This window comes from Otolemur garnettii, unplaced genomic scaffold (genome assembly GCF_000181295.1).
Source record: "Otolemur garnettii isolate 467f Iridium unplaced genomic scaffold, OtoGar3 scaffold00158, whole genome shotgun sequence".
Taxonomy (NCBI): Eukaryota; Metazoa; Chordata; class Mammalia; order Primates; family Galagidae; genus Otolemur; species Otolemur garnettii.
In genome coordinates, this window is record NW_003852553.1 from 941540 (window position 1) to 962296 (window position 20757).

General features: G+C 36.6%; 1 protein-coding gene and 1 non-coding gene across 2 annotated transcripts in view; one reads left to right on the forward strand and one right to left on the reverse strand.

Annotated features, from left to right (window-relative positions):
* The window catches only part of RPGR (retinitis pigmentosa GTPase regulator), a 57500-nt gene that overhangs the window by 11268 nt on the left and 25475 nt on the right, over window positions 1-20757 (reverse strand). Inside the window, exons 11-16 of the mRNA XM_003799914.2 lie at window positions 19854-20022; window positions 13874-13971; window positions 13137-13202; window positions 10746-10926; window positions 9982-10136; window positions 565-744 (exon numbers count right to left, since the gene is read on the reverse strand). Of these exons, the coding sequence (XP_003799962.1) occupies window positions 565-744; window positions 9982-10136; window positions 10746-10926; window positions 13137-13202; window positions 13874-13971; window positions 19854-20022 (849 nt within the window). The remainder of the gene's footprint in view (window positions 1-564; window positions 745-9981; window positions 10137-10745; window positions 10927-13136; window positions 13203-13873; window positions 13972-19853; window positions 20023-20757) is intronic.
* On the forward strand, window positions 16346-16448 carry LOC111728445. The gene has a single exon (XR_002775735.1). It is a non-coding gene; the product is annotated as a U6 spliceosomal RNA (small nuclear RNA).

Below are 20757 nucleotides of genomic sequence, written 5' to 3' on the forward strand. Positions count from 1 at the left end.
GGGTCACTCTCAGGCAAAACTGTCAAATTGAAGAGATTATTTTTTGGCATCCTTAACCCCATTTTCAGGATGATTTTTGCTTCCTCACTGACAGCTTCTTCTATTTCTCCTAATAAACACTTTCACCTAGACTGCATATTTGAGGACCTGATCACATCAGAAACTGCTTTCAGTTATCAATGCACATGTAAATACGTGCAGGTGTGTGTACACATATGCATCCCATTTTCTGTCACCCATACCAGGGCTTCTAACTTTGCATTTTTAACATTTCAAGGACTGGGTGCTGAACTTTAGTAATTTTCCAACAATATATTATCCTGTCTCATACATAGGCTTCCACTTACGGAAAACAGAATGCTACCAAGCAATGTAGAAAGTATTCTAAAAACAAACTTTGCCTAACTCATAAATTAGCCAAAGCCTTTCTCTATAGTACATGAGCAAAGTTACTCATAGAAGTACTTCTGCTTCTGAAGAAAGTTAGAATCCAACCTCTACAGGAACTAGGAGACCCGTATTCTCTTAGGCAGGATCTCAGGATTTAACCACCTATCATCATACCTTTTCAATGCTTTTAGCTGAGTCACTGGTTATTTCTGTCTCTTCAGTTTCACTGTGGGCGCCTTCAGGAACAATTTTATCACCTTCTGCAGTTTCCTTCTCACCTTCCAGATTTTCAGCTTCAATTTTCTCAGGCACACTTTCTGGTTTTGTTTCTTCTATTTCTGACACTTTGTGATCCTGTGGCAAAATTGAGAGAAGAGTAAGATTTCCTTTTGTAAAAACAGAGATTTGATATTGCTCTTATAAATAATTTATACCATCTCAAAGAATGCATAGAATATTAACTTAAATGTTGAAGTCCAACAAATAAAATACTGTATAATCCATGCTGAATATTATGTCACTATATTACTATATTATGCTTGTTGTTTTATTTCAACTACTAAAATTACCAAAATTCTTTTTTTTTTTTTTTTGAGACAGAGCCTCAAGCTGTCCCCCTGGGTAGAGTGCCGTGGCATCACAGCTCACAGCAACCTCCAACTCCTGGGCTCAAGCGAGTCTCCTGCCTCTGCCTCCCAAGTAGCTGGGACCACAGGCGCCCACCACAACGCCTGGCCATTTTTTGGTTGCAGCCGTCATTGTTGTTTGGCGGGTCCGGGCTGGGGATTCGAACCCGCCACCCTAGGTGTATGTGGCTGGCGCCCCAGCCGGTTGAGCTATAGGCGCCGAGCCAAATTACCAAAATTCTATGAGCATCTATGACAAGCTTAAAATTAAAAAGAATTAAATATGCTTTTCTGGCTGTCTCAAAGAGTGCTTTTAAAATTGAGAAATATTAAAAAGATTTTTGTTTTAGCTATATGTTCATTTTCCAAAATGTAGCTATTTAGAATCACTTTAAAGATATTATTCACTGATAGTCAAGAGAGAGGTTATAAGTATAAGATAAAGGGACATAGATAGTTTAAGTGGTTTTCTCTCAGTTATTAAAGAGTAGAGGGAAAACTAACCAGAGGCAGAACTTGTTCTATCTGGCTACTAGCCAGCTAATCCAAATTATAAAATAGCCTGTCTGTGGATTTGATAGACTGATAGTAAATTATGAAATGCTCACGTACGAAATATAAACAGAAAATACTAGTTTTAGTCTTTATTCTACCTCAGATTGTTTTTAGTTATTTTGGATGAAATATGCTTAATAATTACCATTAAGAGATTAGGTTCCTTAATGGATTTTCCCCCTATGCTTTTTATTCACACATTTCACTAAAGTTGTAACAGCCTCTAAAATAAGTGAGGTAGTCATCAGTGCCATTTACTCCCTTGAATAGTGTTCATACAAAGCTCACTTTGGCGATATTTACTTCAGATCATATATACCCTTTATATCCCCTTCAATCCTGTAATAGTTTCTGGTGGTCAGCTTCCTATTGTCTGTTTGGCTAAAGATAAAGCCTGATAACCAACAGAATCTTTAGCAGGTGTCTGGAAAACAATGCCTCTACTAATTAGCTTACCTTCCTTTTGATAAAAATACAAAATGGCAGAGTTCAGACTAAGGAAAAGATGTATTTATATTGCACACCTTAGTAATAAATACAAGTGGCATCCTCAGGCCAGCAGCACTAAGGATGTGACATAACAGCATTCCCACCAAAGGCAGGCAAATCCTACTAAGTAAGGCCTTGAGATTTAAAAACATTTCAGAAGCTACTCTGGGAGAATTTGACTTACGTTAATCCAGGGTCATGTATCAAAGGATGACTGGTTATGGGCAGGGTTAGCCAGAGGCAGCTATAATTATCAACTAACTTCTGAAGCTTTCTTTGTTTCTGTATGATTTCTCCTCTAAGTGACTTATGTATTGTACATTATGCCTAGTCAGATACACATATGAGCAGCTAAACTTATCAGGAGACAACTTTACTTTGAAAGGGAATGGGAAGCAAGATTACTAGATTTAAGACTTATGACACATAAATAGTTGTATTCATAAATATACAAAAATGAAAGGCTAACTAGAAAGAATAGCGGTCCCGAGACAGAGAATTTCATAATTTGTCTCACAGAGGGAGGGTCAGTGAGCTATGTTCCCATAGTCCTTAATTACTTGGAGAGCTTGGCTAAAATCACTGGGTCAACTCCAGTCAGTTTTGTTAACTAAGGTATTAATATAACCATAGGATAATATCATGATATTATAAAAAGAACCTTGGAGTTTTAGATTATTTTAAAAATAAGTGAAACACTCATCTCTTATAATAAACTACAATTTTTCTCATTAACTGTAAGAAAATCTGTAACGATGAAGAACTGTTAGAACTGTATCATTTTCTAAATGTGAGAAAGGTATTAGAAAATGATGTTTTCACTAGAAATTGCATCATCAGTTATAGCACTTTGCACTTACTAAACACATATAAAATTATTCTATACACATCTGGACAACTACTTTAAATCACAGAAAGCACTTACCTTCAAACTGAAACAATTTGGAAGAGATTGGCAGAATAGTGGCATTTTATGAAAAGAAAGGGTAAAGTTTAAGTACATTCTTGGCACTAGAATCACGTAAGATGCAAAGAGGTAGTCTTGTGTTAGGAATATGGTAAAAAAAAAAAAAAAGTGAATGGGCCTGACCTCTCACAAAAAGACCCTTTTGTATTGGTCAGACAAGACACAGTAAGCTTCAGTCTTTGGCTGGCACAACACTTTTTATATTTAAGGGAAAGATCCAGAAAGAAAAGTTTTCTCCTAAGGTTTGAGTTTGGTTAACAATACAATTACATTGCATGCTTTAAGGACTAGAGATTGCTAGGGTGGAGAAAGGAAAAAGACTCAAGGGGGCTGAAGGGAAGCTTCGGTGGGGAGCTGATGTGCTTTTCTTGATTTAGATGCTGATCAGTTTGTAATGGGTGTGTTCAGTTTGTGAAAAATACATTGAGCTATACAAGTATAAGAAAGGTACTTTTCTCTGCATGTATAACACCTTTTTAAAGTAAAAAAAAAGAACAAACAATAAAGCATCGTTTTGTGCTATAATTCTGAATTTATGACATGCCTCAATGTCATATATGGTAACCTAACTTCATGAGTGCCATCAGCCTTTCATTACATTTTAAATGTTAAGGGGCATTATTGACCCATGTATGGTATGTAACAGGAGAGTTTCACTTCTTCTCATACTTACAGGTTATTATTGTAATCTACTTTATTTTCCATAAACCAATTTGTTTTTGGCTATTGTATTTAAACATGTGTTAGATTCATAGGACTAAACTCATGTATACCAGCTGGTGACTTGGTGATTCATGAGTATAGCTTTGCACCTGCCTTGGTGTGATCAGAAAGGATAATTAGAATGATACGGGTTGGATACAGCAAATGATACATTTGCTGAGTGCCTGTAACATTTTTCACATGTTGTAAAAGACCCACTCTTTTATTAAAAGAAGGAAATAAGACTTAGCAAGATCAAAAACAAAACAATACAACAACAAAAACTTTTCCAGGTGTCCTCACAGCTAATCAGTGGAGAGCTGGATTTGAATTTAGGTCTACTGGACTCCAAAGCCCATGCTCATTTGCAAACCTGCCCAAATAATTTGAAAATCATAATGGCTATCCTCATAATTGTTTTTTTTTTCCCTCGCTGACTTTTTTTTTTTTTTTTTTGCAGTTTTTTGGCCGGGGCTGGGTTTGAACTCACCACCTCTGGTATATGGGGCCAGTGCTCCATTCCTTTGAGCCACAGGCACTGCCCTCCCTCACTGACTTTTAAAGCATTGCAGATTCTTATTTTGGTCCTCAAGTTCACATCAATAACATCCTATTCTTATTTTTACATTAACTGCAAATAAAAATTTAGGACTTTTTCCCAGAGTATCAAAGTCTCTGGAATGTCTATCCCCCTTCCTACACTGAGAATTATGCCAATGGTACCCAATATCTGACATGTAATTTTCAAAGTTTAGTTCTGATTCTATTCCTCTGCAAAACAAACATTTCTTTCCTAGTAGTGTGGGTTCTGCCCCTAGCCCTCTACTAGGTCATATCCCAGAGGCCCTCTCTGCAGCTGCTACCACTCCTTCCTCCCTGAAACCCCTTTCTTGGCTTGGGCAGCACCTCTCTTAGTGTTTCCACCTACCTTCTTTCCAAACTTCAATTTCTCAACCTTACCTACTAGTGTTTCCCAGAATGCTCTCTTCAGGTCTCATCTCTCTTCATGTTAGCAATGTTTCCTTTGGTTCAAATCCAGTTTTAATAAGCTTAAAATACTCAGCAATCTCCCCTGACCCCCTGACCCATACATGTATCTGCCTACTGAATATCTCCTGCAGATAATTTAAAATCAACAAATGCACAACTGTCTCCCAAATTCTCAATCTTGCTGATTAGCATTAATTCTCCCTCAGTTCTCTAGGCCAGAAAAGAGGAAAGCTTGCCCTTTCTCCTCCCTCCCAGCTATGTATCTTTACTAAGTCTTCCGATCCTATTACCAAATCTCTCTCAATACCACACATCCCCACTGTCCTAATCCAGGGGCTCTCTTCAATCCTTGCCTGACCTATTATAACTGACTCCTAATTGGTATTTCTGACTCTGGTCTTGTCCCCTTCCAATCCACCCTCTGTATTACTGCTAGAATAATCTTACAAAAACCCAAGTGCAGACAACTGACTCTTTTGGTCTGACATCTTTTACAAACACATAAAGGCCCTCTGCCTCTCTGTGTAGGACCACCAAAGCATACTCTAGGCTGTAGTTAGTCACATCAAAATGCCCTCATGACTCCCATCAACCTGGAAAGCCCCCTTCCCCTCAACCCCTTTGACTGGTTACATTTTACTTCATGTGACTCAGCTCAATGTTCACTACTCACTCCTTGAAAGCCCTTTTTTTCCTAAAATTTCCCTGTAGGAGATAAAGTACCCTACTGTATGAGGACATTTTCTGCTCAGCCTATGGAAATAGCCTAAGAGTTCCTGGAGATCAGGGGCTATATTTTACTTTCTGCATACCCAAAACACAAAACCATTTTCTTCTCATTAATTAAGGGATTTAGTGGAGGAAAGCCATACAAATGTATGGGCAGCCCTGACTCAAAGCATAGGGGTATCAAGAAACAAAAGGGAATTATTAAGAAATAACAGAGCCACAGGGACTGCTTTCAATTCTTTCAGAAATCTATGCCTCAAGTTCCTGACAGGTAAGGTGGCCATAGCAGGTTGACGCTAAGCTGCCCTTACTTCTTGAGATTTATCTGACTTGGAAAAGCTTCTGTCCTTCTTTGGTATTTGGTATGTAAATGTTGAATAAAAATATGTGCCAAATTATGGTATGTGTCAGGTGCTGGGCATACAATTATCACACTGAATTTTCCCAATGTAAAGAATAAAGGAAAAATTCCAGCACCTTCCTCCATTTTCACATTTTATTTTTGATACATACATGTATAGCAAGTCTATCTCTATAGTGAAATAACAAAAGACAGTTCAATGGCACTCACCTTAAGTGCTGCTCGTCAGTAGCAGCAGATGCTTCTGTGGTAGGTACTCCTTTGCAGCTTACCTTAAAGTCTTTTTCTGGCAGAGTCCTCATTAGGAAATTATAACTCAATGGATTCTATATATACAACTCATACTTCCTTCAGAAATGATCAGTGATAAACTACAATAAAAGCTTGACCATACAGCAGAATAAGGAAAGAACTGGCTATTTTAATCTATGTAACTAGGTGTTAATTCTGAAGGGACAATGTGGTCTCATTCCTAAACTTCCCTTTCTTTCTCTTCTAAGATATATAAGATTTACAAATATGTAAATCACTTCTGTTCATGAAAGCCTGCCAAGACCTGCTTCTTCTGTGTCCACCCTACCACTAACTGGCCATAAATGCCTTTCTATAAACTAATGCAGTGGTTCTCAACCTTCTCAATGCCACAATGTATTTTCATTGTTAAAAAGAGGTCGCAACCCACAGGTTGAGAACTGCTGTTCTAGAGAGTACCAGACCCACGCAACATACGTGACTAATTGTTCACTGAATAGTAGACACAGAAAGTATGCTTAGTTTAGGATAACTGCTTACTTTAGTGTATCTGCTAGAAGCTCTGGGTGACTAGACTCAAGATTTTTTATTGAGGAGAAAGGATGGTAGAAATACCAGGTCCAACAAAAACTCTACTTGGTAATAAACAGCTGCTATTCCTATAGAATTACTTAGGTTACCCATTCTCATTCTGTACTTTTCCAGATGAAGAAATTGAGGCCTGCAAAGGTTAAGAAGTTGGCCTAAGGTCAGATAGCTCAAAAATATAAATCTAGGTGTAGAGCCCCGGTTTCAGAGTGACTAGGCCAGTGCTATGTGCTTACATGAACTGCTTCTTAAGAGAACAAAAAAAAATTTGGCCAGGAAAATATGAAGAAATTATATATAAATGTCATCTAGACCAATTCAAATACTGAAATGGGTACATTTTAGGACATAGTTTCAGTATTGCTGGCTGATTATCTCGTCAGTGGAAGTTGAATATCCACACCTTTTATGCTAATAAAGGTTTAAGAGTTTATGAGTTTCTCATCTCCTTGAAGGCTTTTTATATTAACTGTCATTTATCTTATTTAATCATTTTAAGTCTTTTTAATAACATGTTTGGCACATATACTTTATCATAATATTAATTCTATTCTACTAACACATAATGAACATGATAGAATTTGGTAAAGCACTGCAATGTCAAATCAGTATACTTAGTTAGGAGAAGGCACCAGAGAACCTTGCAGCTGAGAAAAAAATTACAATTGCTCCTAGGAAATTAGTCTCTTGACTAATGATTCTGGTCAATTCCCTTACATTATTTCTCACTCAGAGAATCAAAGGTGCAAAGAATTCAACTACACAAATTCAAAGGAAGTTTACCATCAAAATCCTCCTTGATAAAAGTTAAGTATAAGAAATTCCTCGTGTCCAAAATACATGAAAGCAACTGGGAAAGGAAATCAATTGAAAAGAGAACTTTGAATAAGCCACAATCAAAATGAACTAGCTGCATTATATCCACTAAAAATTTTAAGGAACTACTGAAATTACTCAAGTAGAAATCTAATCTCTTTAAAATTCAAAACCTAATATTAGATAGTGTAACTTTTCACAAATAATTACTAACTGTATACATATAATCTTTATTTTACTTGAAACATTCTCACAAACAACAGACAAACTGAGAATTACAGAATAGTCAATGAAGAATACACTGAGGGCACATCACAGATACTGGGAATAAAGGTTCTGATAGTACAGTTAAAGCTTAGAAATTATAGGAGTTTAGAAATACAGAACTACAGAAGACAAGAGAAATTAAAGCTATCACAACTTTTCAAGAAGAACAAAATTGGATAGAAAATTAAATTAATTTTAAAGTGTAATTTTTCTTCCATACAAAATTTCTTATATGCAAATAACAAAAATGACAGAGTAAGTCAGACTACCAAAATGAAAAGAATCAAAGAGTTAGAAGGCACTATAGTTATCATGTCATCCACTCCATTTTAGAGGAAGCTGAGGCCCACTGACTGGCTTTGTCTAGATGATAAATATCTAAAGTTCTACATATACATTTGAGTTAATCTCCATTTCATTAGATATAATGCCAAGATATCTGCCAAGATAGTAACCAAAAAAGATCATATTATTAAGATGTAAGTTTTGAATATGGGTGTCACTTTGTTGATTTTTGCAACAAGTATACGTAAAAGGTAAAAAGACAATACTTAAAAAAGGGCAATGCCTCAACTTAGCATTAGAATATCATCAATTCTTGTAAAATTATTACATGTAGTAAGTAAACTATAATCATAGATTGAAAAAATGTGCTAACATATCCATAAGAAATTGTTATAGCACTTAAGGATCTGTACCATTTTTAAATAGACCAATATACATCTACAAACAAAATACTTTTATAGTACATGCCTATTTCATAATGCTATCTTTAATGAGAAATATGTGTTAATTATCTGACATGGCCTTTTAATATTTTCTAGTTAGAGATTTACAATTTGAGGGAGAAATACACCAAAGTATTAATTTAAGAGGAGGCAAAATTTATCGGTGCTTACTATTGTCTTTGACCCTTTAACACAACTGGTATCAGTTTTTCTTTTTAACCACATATAAAATAACCATGACATAAAATTAATTTAATAAAATGTAAATGAGTATATGTCATATACAAGGCATTCAAATTGCTTAGCTGGGCATAAGGTCAAATTTAAAGTTTGTTACTTCAATTCCAAATAATGTGGTAACACATTATTCCAGAATCTTTTGGAACCTGATGGCCCATTTTCTGAATGCTGTTTTGACTGTACAGGCACTTTGAGCCTCCACTCTTTCCCCTTTCCCTGTGTGTCAGTAATTGACTTCTTTTGATATGTTCTATGTTTGTCATATTTCACAGATCCTTTTATTTTGCTCACTTTTTTGGACCCCCCTTCTTCACCCTGCCTTTCATTCTCTTCTTCACATATCTCCTGATACTCCCTTTCTTCTTCCTCATTATACACCTCTTCTTCCTTTTCTTCTCCATTCTTCCTATTTCCTCCCCTTTTCCTTTCCTCCTCCTCTCCTTCTTCCTCTACCTCTCGTTCCCTCTCTTCCTCCTCCTCCCCTTCTGCTTCCTCTCCTCCTCTCTCCCCTTCCTCTTCTCTGTCTCCTTCTTCCTCTTCTCCCTCCTCTTCTTCTTCTCCTTCCTGCCCTTCTCCCTCCCCTTCCTCTTCTCCTTCCTCCCCTTCTCCCTCCCCTTCCTCTTCCTGCCCTTCTCTCTCCCCTTCCTCTTCCTGCCCTTCTCCCTCCCCTTCCTCTTCTCCCTCCCCTTCTTCTTCTCCTTCCTGCCCTTCTCCCTCCCTTTCTTCTTCTCCTTCCTGCCCTTCTCCCTCCCCTTCCTCTTCTCCTTCCTCCCCTTCTTCTTCCTCCCCTTCCTCCTTTTCTCCCTCTCTTTCCTCCCCTTCTTCTTCTTCTCCTTCCTCCCCTCCTTTTACCTTTCTCCCCTCTCCCTCTTCTTCTCCTTCCTCCTTTTCATCTCCCAATTCTTCTTCCTCTTCTCTCCCTTCATTCTCCTTCTCCTCCCCTTTCTCTTCTCTGTCACCCTCTTCTTCCCCTTCGCCTTTCCCTTTTCCCTTTTTCTCCTCTCCTTCCTCTTCCTCTTCTTCCTCCTCTCCTTCTCTTTCATCCATCTCTTGGTTTCTTCCTTCCTCCATCTCGTTTTTTTCCTGTTCTTCCTCATCCCTCTTCTCCGATTCCTCTTCTTTTAGGCCCTTCTCTCCCTTTCCCAGGTTCTCCATTTCTTCTCCTCCCTTGTCCCTTTGCTGCTGCTCCATTCCTAAACTGTGCCCCTCACAGATCCTGTCCCCTCCACCTTCAGGCCAATCCTTTGCCTCTGCCCCTGACTTTCCCTCACTTTCACTCACCTCTGCTTTGTCTGAAAGGTCATCTGACAGGTTCTCTGTTTCTTCTTCCTTTCTTCCTCCATGCACCTCCACATTTTCCTCTGGTGTCTCTAACTCTGCCTTTTCTATTTCACTTCCTTCTGAATCCTCTGCTCCTTCCTGCTCCTCTGGGATCCCTGACAAGTGGTCACACTTAAAATCATATTTTGTCATGAATTTGGATATCTTGGGTTCAGTTTCTTCCCTACTTTCTTGTTCAGTAAATTTTCTGCAATATCGCATGCTTTGGTCAGTTTGCACATCATCATCCTCTTTCTCTCCACTACTACTTTCTATTGACTCAGACTGCTCGAATCCATCAGCTACACCCTGCTGACTCTCGATTTCACCTTCCATGTAACTGTCTGGCTCTTCTGATTCTCTTTCACTGTCAAAAACCTCTTCTTCCTTGCCACTTCCTTTTCTAACAAAATCTTTATTTTCTTCGTCCTCAGTATTCACATCTCTATTTGGCACGTTGTCAAAGAATAAACTAGTATTTTCTGTATTCTCTTCCCTTTTTCTTATATCCTCCAGACCTGCTATTTTCACCAGCTTAGTTTCCTTCTCAGAGACACTTTTTTCTGCTTCTGAATCCTCCTGACTGCATCCTCCATCACTTTCCTTTTCTAGTTCCTGAACATCAAGTTGATCCACATCACTTTTATTATCATGTCTAAATACCTCTTTTTGAAAACCCTCTCCATCGGTGTCAGTCTGAGGCCCCACCTGGCCTGAGTCATTACCTACTTCCTCATCTGAAAATTCTTCCATGGTTGCAGCTGCTTGCAACATGTATATCCCTTTAGCCAAATGCTGTTTATATATTATCTCTTCTTTCATTTCTGACTTCTCTTCATATTCATTACTAGCACCAGTTTCAGTATGAGCTGTATGCTGCATCAGTTTCTCAACTGTTTCTTGTTTCTGTAAATTTTTTGAAGCAATCATCATATTACTATTAGTTAACAAAGGGAACTTATCTACTATAAATTGCTGCCAAGATTTTACAAAGTTGCACTAGAAGAATTTAAATGTCCAGTTTTATCAGACATTTTGCTGAGATGTTGTTTTCTTTAGGAATAATTTATGCCACTCTCTAGGTCTATGATACATCTAATTTGATTTAGTAATATGTAACTGCATTTGCTTAACTTTCAAGTCTTCCTACCTGCCTTAATTTTGCCATTAATCCTAATACCAAATATTTATTCTCTGCCCCTTTTCCCAATATAAAGGAATCCTTAAATAAAACTCATTTCCAAATAGAGTTTGCAAGATGGTGTTAAAAAATGTACATTTCTTTTACACCAGTGCAACTCAGTATGATTTTTCCACCTTATACCATTTTTCATTTTAAAATTTTGATTTGAGAATTTACAAATTAACGAAAATAAAAATGTAAAATAATTTTAAAAATTAATACCTATTCTAGAAGAATGGAAATAAAAACTGCACATGAAATCTTTTTATCTACAAACTAAATAATGAAATATATTTTTCATTTCTAAAGAAAATCTTTATATGGGTTTTCAAATTTTTCACCCTTTTCCTTCTTTATTAAATTCTTTAATTGTAATAATTTGTGTACACAAAAAAATACCAAGGGTAAAAAAGAAGACTTCTATAAAAACTATGAAATCAAACACCAAAATCTGATAATACAGTAACAATATAATATTAATTTCCTTCTGTACAACACAGGGAGAAACAAATGGTTAACCTAAATTCTACAAGCTAATGGATTCAAATATTTGATGAATTTGGGTATCTGGATAGTAAAACCTCACTAAATCAAATTTTATAAAATTTTAAAAAATGTTCATTTCTTGCCAAATAAATTATTAAATCAAGACTAGTCAAAAATTAACAAGCAAATACACAGAAATAGTATAATAAATATTTTTTATTCACTAAAGTAGGCTTGGTAGGTCTGAAACTTCAGAGAACTATATAAAGCATAAAATACACATCAGCTTAAAAGGAAGTACTTTCCTTTTCTATTTTTTCTAGGTGTTGTTCTTTATGAAGTCATGATTCTTTCAAGAGCCCTAAGAGATACAGACCCAGTTGCCAGAACTGATTTCTAAGTGTGCATGCCTTTCTTTCCCTAGCACAATAAAGCAACTGAGAAGAGAAAGGAAAAAACACAGGAAAGATGCCTGCTTAGAAGTATAGGTAGTCAACAAAATAGTCAACATTCCACACTGTGTGGAAGAACAGCTCTCTTATATTCAAAGGAATGTTGTTATTCACCAGACCTCTCAATAATGTAGATAGAACTAAAGAGGACTGGTTCTAAATTTTATAATTTAGCAAGATTTTATGTTTCAATGGCTTCAATTTTAAGGACTTTTAGTGAAAGTGAAGCAAAGGCACTAGAAATAGAAATTAAATGTTTTTTAATTGTCATCTTCCTTCACTTTACAGTTCTCTAATTTATTTTAGTAATCCCCAAGCTCCTCAACCTTTCATCCCAACCATCCTTAAAGCCAGGAAAATTCAGGATATGCCTTTATTTCTCCAGAGTTGTAAAAACCATAACTACAAACAAAATTTCATACTCTTGCTATTCATTATTCATTAAAAGTTTCTTTTTTTAACCTATGAATGGTCTTTGGCTAATTTCTAAACATTTAATTTCAGTTTTATGCTATCAATTACTTGATAAATTGAAGTCCAATCCAAAAATGCAAAATTATCAAATATTTTCAATAAAAATCACAAAATTTTAGAGCTAGAAATGATATTATCATCTAGTAATATCAGCGCAGTATCTCACTCAAAATCATACTCAACCAAAATCAAAGAGCCAGTCTATTAATAAACACTAGCCCCATCCTGGACATCAGAACTATAATCATAATCTACTGCTTGACAGATAGAAATGTATGCCTATTGTAACTTAAATTAGTGATGCTAGGGAGAAAATTTCATCAACAAAACTCGTTGCATCATAGAATATCATACCAACAGAACACTCAAAAATCAAAGTTATTTACATTGCATTCCTCTGTCTTCTAAATTCCAAAGTACATAGTGCTTACCTTTCTTGTGTTCTTTCCAGAAACCTTCTTTCCAAAATTAACTTAAACAGTTCTTACCCACCATAATGAAATCAAACGTTTATATTGTACCTTTTGTCTTTGAACTGGTGTTAAGTAAAATGACTTTTCATTGGAATTCTGGTTCATTATATGTGTCTGAAATAAAAAATGTAAGTTATGAAAAGAGTGAAGACTATATATATATTACTATATGATTACATATGTATACATTCTTTATAGATTATTTATACATTCTTAATATATATAAATAAAATGAATGCACAATAGTTCAGATAATAATACAATCTATTTTTATTTGCCACACTAATGATGAAAGGATTGAAATAAATTTTATTGTATTTGAGTTATATCTCAATAAAGTTAGCTGGCTCGGCGCCTGTGGCTCAAGCGGCTAAGGCGCCAGCCACATACACCTAAGGTGGCGGGTTCAAATCCCCAGCCCGGGCCCGCCAAACAATGATGGCTGCAACCAAAAAATGGCCAGGCGTTGTGGCGGGCGCCTGTAGTCCCAGCTACTTGGGAGGCTGAGACAGGAGACTCGCTTGAGCCCAGGAGTTGGAGGTTGCTGTGAGCGTGATGCCACGGCACTCTACCCAGGAGGATAGCTTGAGGCTCCGTCTCAAAAAAAAAAAAAAAAAAATTAAAATTTAAAATTTAAAACAAATAAAGTTAGCTAAGAAATAATAGATAAAATGAAACGAGATCAAGCAAGCAGGTTTTTATGTATAGAAGTGTATAGGAAGTAATAAAGAAACACAAACTAAAATTTAAACTCATATCTTGATAAACAGATAGGAAATCATTACCATATTTAAGACGTCAGTAGTTTCTCCAAGGCTTTCTGAATCCTCTGTGGAAGAATTTTCTCCCTCTTTCTCTTTGGTTATTTTACCTTTGAAATAATCTGAATGATTAAAAGGGGAAAAGGAAATTCAGATTTCAACAGCAAAGTGAAAGGCAACTGGACAAAAAGAATTATTCTATAATATAAAGTGCAGGTATAATTTTACTAAAAGTCCTCTAATCTAATATCAGAGGAATTGAACAGAATTCATTCAGACTGATAACAGGCTTTAAAATCTCTTTTTGAAAGTCTAAAAACTTTGATAACAGTTACTTATTACACAGTAGGTATTAAGCACTGTGATAGCTAGTCCCAAGAAGGGCCCCAATTACCAGCATCCTCCCCCTTGCACATTATACCAGGTTGGTCTATATGTGTATAACCAATAAAGTAACCAGATGTTATTGTAATGGCATTGTAGCTACTGTCTACTGTCATTTTCTCTCTCTCTCTTCTGCCTTCTCTTTCTCTGTCATCACTTGTTCTAGGGGAATCCATGTTGAAAGCATATCTAATGGAGAAGCTCATGTAGTGAGGCCACCTACCAATGGCAATGTTAATGAGTTTGGAAAGAGATCCCTCAGCTCCAGTAAAGCTTTTAGATAACTGTAGCCCCATCTGACAGTCTGCAATCCCATGAAAGACTCTGAGACAGAACCACCCAGCTAAGGTATTCCTGGATCCTTGACCCTCAGAAATTATATGAAATAACGAATGTTTGTTGTATTAACCTGCTAATTTTTAGGGTCATTTTTTAATATAGCAGCAAATAACTAGTATAAGCACCTAGAACCTTTCACAGAAAAACTACAAGGTTATTATATCATAAAGCAAATAATTAAAAGCCATAATCTCTATTTGACCTTATATTTTTCTCCATTTCTCACTATGCCTTCATTGATCACCTGTACATTTATTTGAAGGTAACCACTTAATAAAATCTTTAGTAAAAAATGTCAGTATACACTGATCTCTCCCTTTAAAATCCACATAATTAGTGAGTAATCATTTTATGTTTCTTTTCATGTGAGGTGATATACAGAACATCAACTTAATTGCTAATTTTTTTTGTTTATTTGTATCATCTACATTTAAGGATATTTTGACATACATATACTATAACCTCCTAATTATAATTGGCAAATTCTTAATGAACTTATCATCTAAAAGGGAATACAAAACATGACACAGAGGAATAACAAATCACATCCATATGCCGGGAACTAGGAAAGGTTTCACTAAGAAGATAAATGGAAAGATGAGTAGGCAGAAGTAGAAGGAAATGAAAATGAAGCCCATTCCTAATAAAGCAGAAGAGTAATCTGAGCAAAGGAGTAGGAGAAGAATGACACAGAAAAGAAGATTGGCTTACCATGTACCAGAAACATTTGCTTTTACATATGTTAGATTAATCCTATTACAACAAGAGAGGTATTATATCCTCATTTTATAAATGAGGAAACTAAGCTTCAGTGACCCCTTTGGTTGCCAGTGTCAATCTCAGGTCTGTCTAACTCACAGCCCATGTTCTTTCTACTAAGACTTTGAATAGCCTAGTTCAACCAAAATGAGGAGTTAACAAACCTTTTAGCCAAAAGGCCACAACGTAAACACTTTAGGCTTTGTGGTCCGTACAGTCTCTATCCCAATTAACCTCTGACATTGTAGTGTGAAAACAGTCATACACAAAACATAAAGGAATGGGTATGGCTGGGTTTCAATAAACCTTTAATTACAAAAACAGGTGGCTGGCTAGATTTGGCCCTTGGGTCATTTTTTTGCAGACTACTGCTCTAAATGAAGGTTATAAGGAAAAGACTATTGAGAGGGCAGCACCTGTGGCTCAAGGAGTAGGGCACCAGCCCCATATACCAGAGGAGGTGGGTTCAAACCCAGCCCCAGCCAAAAACTACAAAAAAAAAAAAGAAAGAAAGAAAGAAAGAGAAGACTATTGATATATAAAGTTAGAAAAGCAGGTGGGAGTGATGGGAAAATCTATGCTTATTTTCATAAATATCAGGGATTCACTGAAGACATTAGAGTAGATAGAAGCTGAATTGCACCTGAGGAAGATTAACATGAAAAGTGATATGCAATATATATTGGAGAGAACAGAGAATATAGGTTGGGAAAATGCAGAGATTATTTAAACTGACGGCCTTGCCTCAGACTTGACTAAGAAAACAGAAGTCATCAGACCTGATCCCCTTGATCTTCTCATCGGCAAATATACACAATTATCTACATTTGTATTCCAGTTCTTATTTTCCTGTTAAAATGTAGGACATTTTTCCCTTAACAAAGGCTACTGTGTATGCCAGCCCCTCCTGTTTTCTAAGAGTTTGGCACCTTTAGATATATTTTCTTTCTTTTGCACTATGGAGCTCTACTGGACTACAGGCTCATCTATTAGTATGCAAATGTGCTCTTGTGCTCACTTTGGCAGTGTATATACTAAAATTAGAACTATATAGAGAAGATTAGCATGGTCGCTGTGCAAGGATGACGTGCAAATTAGTAAAGTGTTCCATATTTTTAGTACCAATTTGAAATTAGTGCGTTAACAATTACATGCTCACGAGAGAAAATCTAAATTAAATTAAATGGGGGATAGGGGATGGGTAAGTTCCCATCCAATGGGTACACTGATCTGTATATGACACACTTCCTGGATGAAAGACAAAACTACAACACAGACTATTTAACCTTACAAAAGCAATTTATATAACCTAATCATATGTGCCCTCATATTAACCTGAAATTTAAAAAAAAAAAAATTACCATATAAAAACTTTAAAAAGTCCTTCAGTTTTTTCTACTGAACCCACATCTCCCTCTAGCTGCCAACCTGTTTCTCTGCTCTGTTTCATCACCAAATATGAAAAAGAATCATCTACATCCTATCTCCTCTTCACTTTTTTATTCTCCATTCATCCCTCAACTCTTAACGCTCTGGCTCCTTGCCCTAATCTTCCCATGGAACTGTTCTTGTTGAGACTACCAGTAATCTCCATGTTACCAAACCCAGTGGATGCTTTTTCAAGCTCTTTTCCCTTGAACTTTGAGCAGTAATTTGTATTCATGATACTACACTCTGTCTTAATTTACCACCTCCTACCTTACGGGCTGACAAAGCTGAGGCAGGACTTTTGCTGTTTCTTTTTCCTCTACCCTCTAAATGTTAGGTGTTCTTAGGGCTACATCCTGGGCCCTTCTTCTCTTCTGACTCTACTCTCTAATAGGTGATTTCACCAATTTCCATGGATTTTAAATACCATCTCCATGTTGATGGTTTCCAAATAAAGTTCTTCTGAACTTTAGGCTTGCTTTTCAACCATCTGTTTGATACATCTACTTGCACATCTCACAGATATAGAGTGGCCATAAAGTTGTCTATTTTAAATTGCACATGAACTTTATGGCCACCTGTAAATCAGGCTCAATTCTTAACTTTCTTCCTCAGACGTCTCAAACATCTCTCACTTAGGAATCATCCTTGATTCCTCCCTTTACTATATGCCTGTATGTAATCCATTAATGTTTAGCAAGTTCAGTTGGTTTGACTTATGTATTTATGACTTAATCAAAATAAAATAAATGTATTTCAAATCTGCCTTCTTCTCTTTTCTCCATCTTCACTGTAAACACTATCACCTCCTGGAAAAGTCTTACAAGTATTCTTCCTACTTCTAGTCTATCCTCTACACAACCCACACAAAGGCAGAAGTGATCATCTTAAAATGTAATTTGAATTTGAACATATCAGTCCATTGTTTAAAACCCCTTAACTGCTTTTTATCGCACTCAACAAAAATATTCAAACCAAATAAACCTCCTATGGCCTATAAAATCTCAAATAGGCTCTGTGCCCGTAGCTTGGTGGTTAGGGCACCAGCCACATGCACTGGGGTTGGTGTGTTCAAACCTGGCCCCGGGCCTGCTAAACAACAACAACAAAAAAAATAGCTGGGTGTTGTGGCAGGTGCCTGTAGTCCCAGATGCTTGGGAGGCTGAGACAAGAGAATAGTTTAAGCAATTTACATAGGTCGCTGTGAGCTGTGACATCACAGCACTCTGACAAGGGTGACACAGTGAGACTCTTGCCTCAAAAAAAAACATGAATAATGTTTTGCTATTTCTTTCTTTGTTATCATCTTGTCCTATACCTTCTTCCTCACTTTCTAAGACTCACTTGTCATCTTTCCTTTTCTTATAAGCAACCCTAACCTTTGTTCATATAATCTTTACCTGAAATGCATATATTCTTTTTGTGTAGCCATCTCTTTCCTATCCTTTTTAGTTTAAATGGCATCTTCTCAGGAAGACCTATCTGACCTTCTCTCCTCCAATATAAACACTGAAGTTTGCAAATGAACTTAGAAAAAGTCACAATATACACTGGTTAACACTTTAAAAATACTTTTCATTAAGAAAGTTTTAGGGCTCGGTGCCTATAGCTCAACCGGCTAAGGCGCCAGCCACGTACACCTAAGGTGGCGAGTTCAAATCCCCAGCCCGGACCCACCAAACAACAATGACGGCTGCAACCAAAAAATAGCCAGGCGTTGTGGCGGGCGCCTGTGGTCCCAGCTACTTGGGAGGCGGAGGCAGGAGACTCGCTGGAGCCCAGGAGTTGGAGGTTGCTGTGAGCTGTAATGCCACGGCACTCTACCCAGGGAGACAGCTTGAGGCTCTGTCTCAAAAAAAAAAAAAAATAAAAAAAAAAAAAAAGTTCTAGCAAATCATCACACAAAAAAGATTAAGAGATGACTTTTTCTTTTGATCTAGCTATAAAATTATGCTTATTTTCACACTCAAATCTCTTCAAATGGGAAACAACTTTTCCAAACCATAAACTTCTCTTTTCCTTGTATACTGCTTGTCAGAATCTGCTTTTTCCATGTCTAGTACTGAAGACCACAATTAGATAGTGATTTTTATTTCAAAAAGAAAGACAAAAGTTGTGAGTCAGTCATAGGAAATGAGCTCATTAGCAAGGTCCTGGATATAGTATATTTCATTTTCTTTTTCTTATTTTTTGAGACAGAGTCTCACTATGTTGCTCCCAGTAGAGTGCTGTGGCATCACAGCTCACAGCAACCTCAAACTCTTGGGCTTAAGCGATTCTCTTGCCTCAGCCTCCTGAGTAGCTGGGACTATAGGCGCTGGCCACAACACCTGGCTATCTTTTGTTGCAGTTGTCATTGTTTTACCTGGTCCAGGTCAGGTGCAAATCCGCTACCCTCGGTGTATGTGGCTGGCGCTATAACCACTATGCTACAGGCACTGAGCCTATATTCCATTTTCATGGCCTACAATTCTTGCTTCAGTTCTTAGTCTTTTATTATTGTAAACTTTTGCCTAGCTTCCTAATCTCGAAGATACTAAAAATTATTTGTACCATGGTTCTTAATCCCTGATGCCTAGGTTTATCTTCTTAATGTCAAACCTACTGCTCACTCTCTGATCTCCTGTCCTTGCTTCTTTTCCTGCCCCTATCACCCAAGCACATACCCTGCAGTAACACATAGACACACCTAAGATACACAAATGTCTATAAACAAAATTATTTAGAAGAGGTGTATAATAGCAAAAGAGCCAGGATTATAATTTTAAGCATGAAATCTTCATCTAACAGGCAGTGAGGAAGAAGTGTTAATAATAATAATCATAACTATTATTTATTAAGGAGTTTCCAGAGGTGATGAACTCAATACAAGTATTTTATATGCCTGATCTCATGCACTACTCATGGTCAGTCTCTGAAGTAGGTATTATTAAACTTGTTTCAGTTATCGTGGATTTGAGTTCAAATAAGAGATGTCAGGCTCTAACCAAGGAGGGAACAATTTAATTAACTGGAGAAAACATCTTAAGATTAAACACGACAACAATAGGAATAAAAGGCATGTTTCTCTTAAGAAGAGAGTAGCAAATGTTACCTGGGTCCCCTGGAGGAATGAGCCCCAATATAGATGGTCTTCTCAGTGGTGGTCTAGCCTTAGGCAAATGGAAAGGGAATGAACTAGGGGAAAACAAAGCAGGTGCAGCGGTAGCCCCTTCTATTGGAGGTAGTGTTCGCGTCATTCGAACAGGTTCTGGAGACATCCCCTTAAAAAAAAAAGAAAGATAAATAAACTGTGAAATGACATTATATATTTAATATTTATAAAAACTTCCCTGCACTTACTAAAAATATTTAAGAGAAAGACTTCAAAATCTGCCAACATTCCACAAAATTCACTTCTTAATAATCTCCAAGGGCTCAAAAATGTTTTATTTTGTTGTCTCTGTGTCTTAGTTGCTCTAAGTTGTCAATTTGGAAACCTTTTTTTCACATGATGAGGAAAAAATGTGTGTGCATTTTTTCTACCTTCTCTGAGAAATAAAAAATTATTTGTGAGATATAAACAAACAACTACTACAAAACATTAATGGCCTATTTCTTAACCTTTTCATATATACTCTTTCATAATAAAAAGCTATATTTAACCTTTTTACTTCAAAAGGAATGTCTTAGGACTTAAGGTAATTTTCAAAAAAATAGAGTATTTCAAAAATTATTTTCCATTTACATTTTAAAAGTATATGTGTCACTGAAACAATTTTCAAGCATAGGAGAATCTCTAAAAGTGTGTAGCATTATGCAAGACCATTAAGTTCTAGAGAACTCTGTACAACATAACATTATGCCTCAAGTTACAATAATGTATTGCACACTTAAAAATATATTAAGTATTGGGCGGCGCCTGTGGCTCAAAGGAGTAGGGTGCTGGCCTCATATGCCAGAAGTGGCGGGTTCAAACCCAGCCCTGACCAAAAACTGCAAAAAAAAAAAAATATATA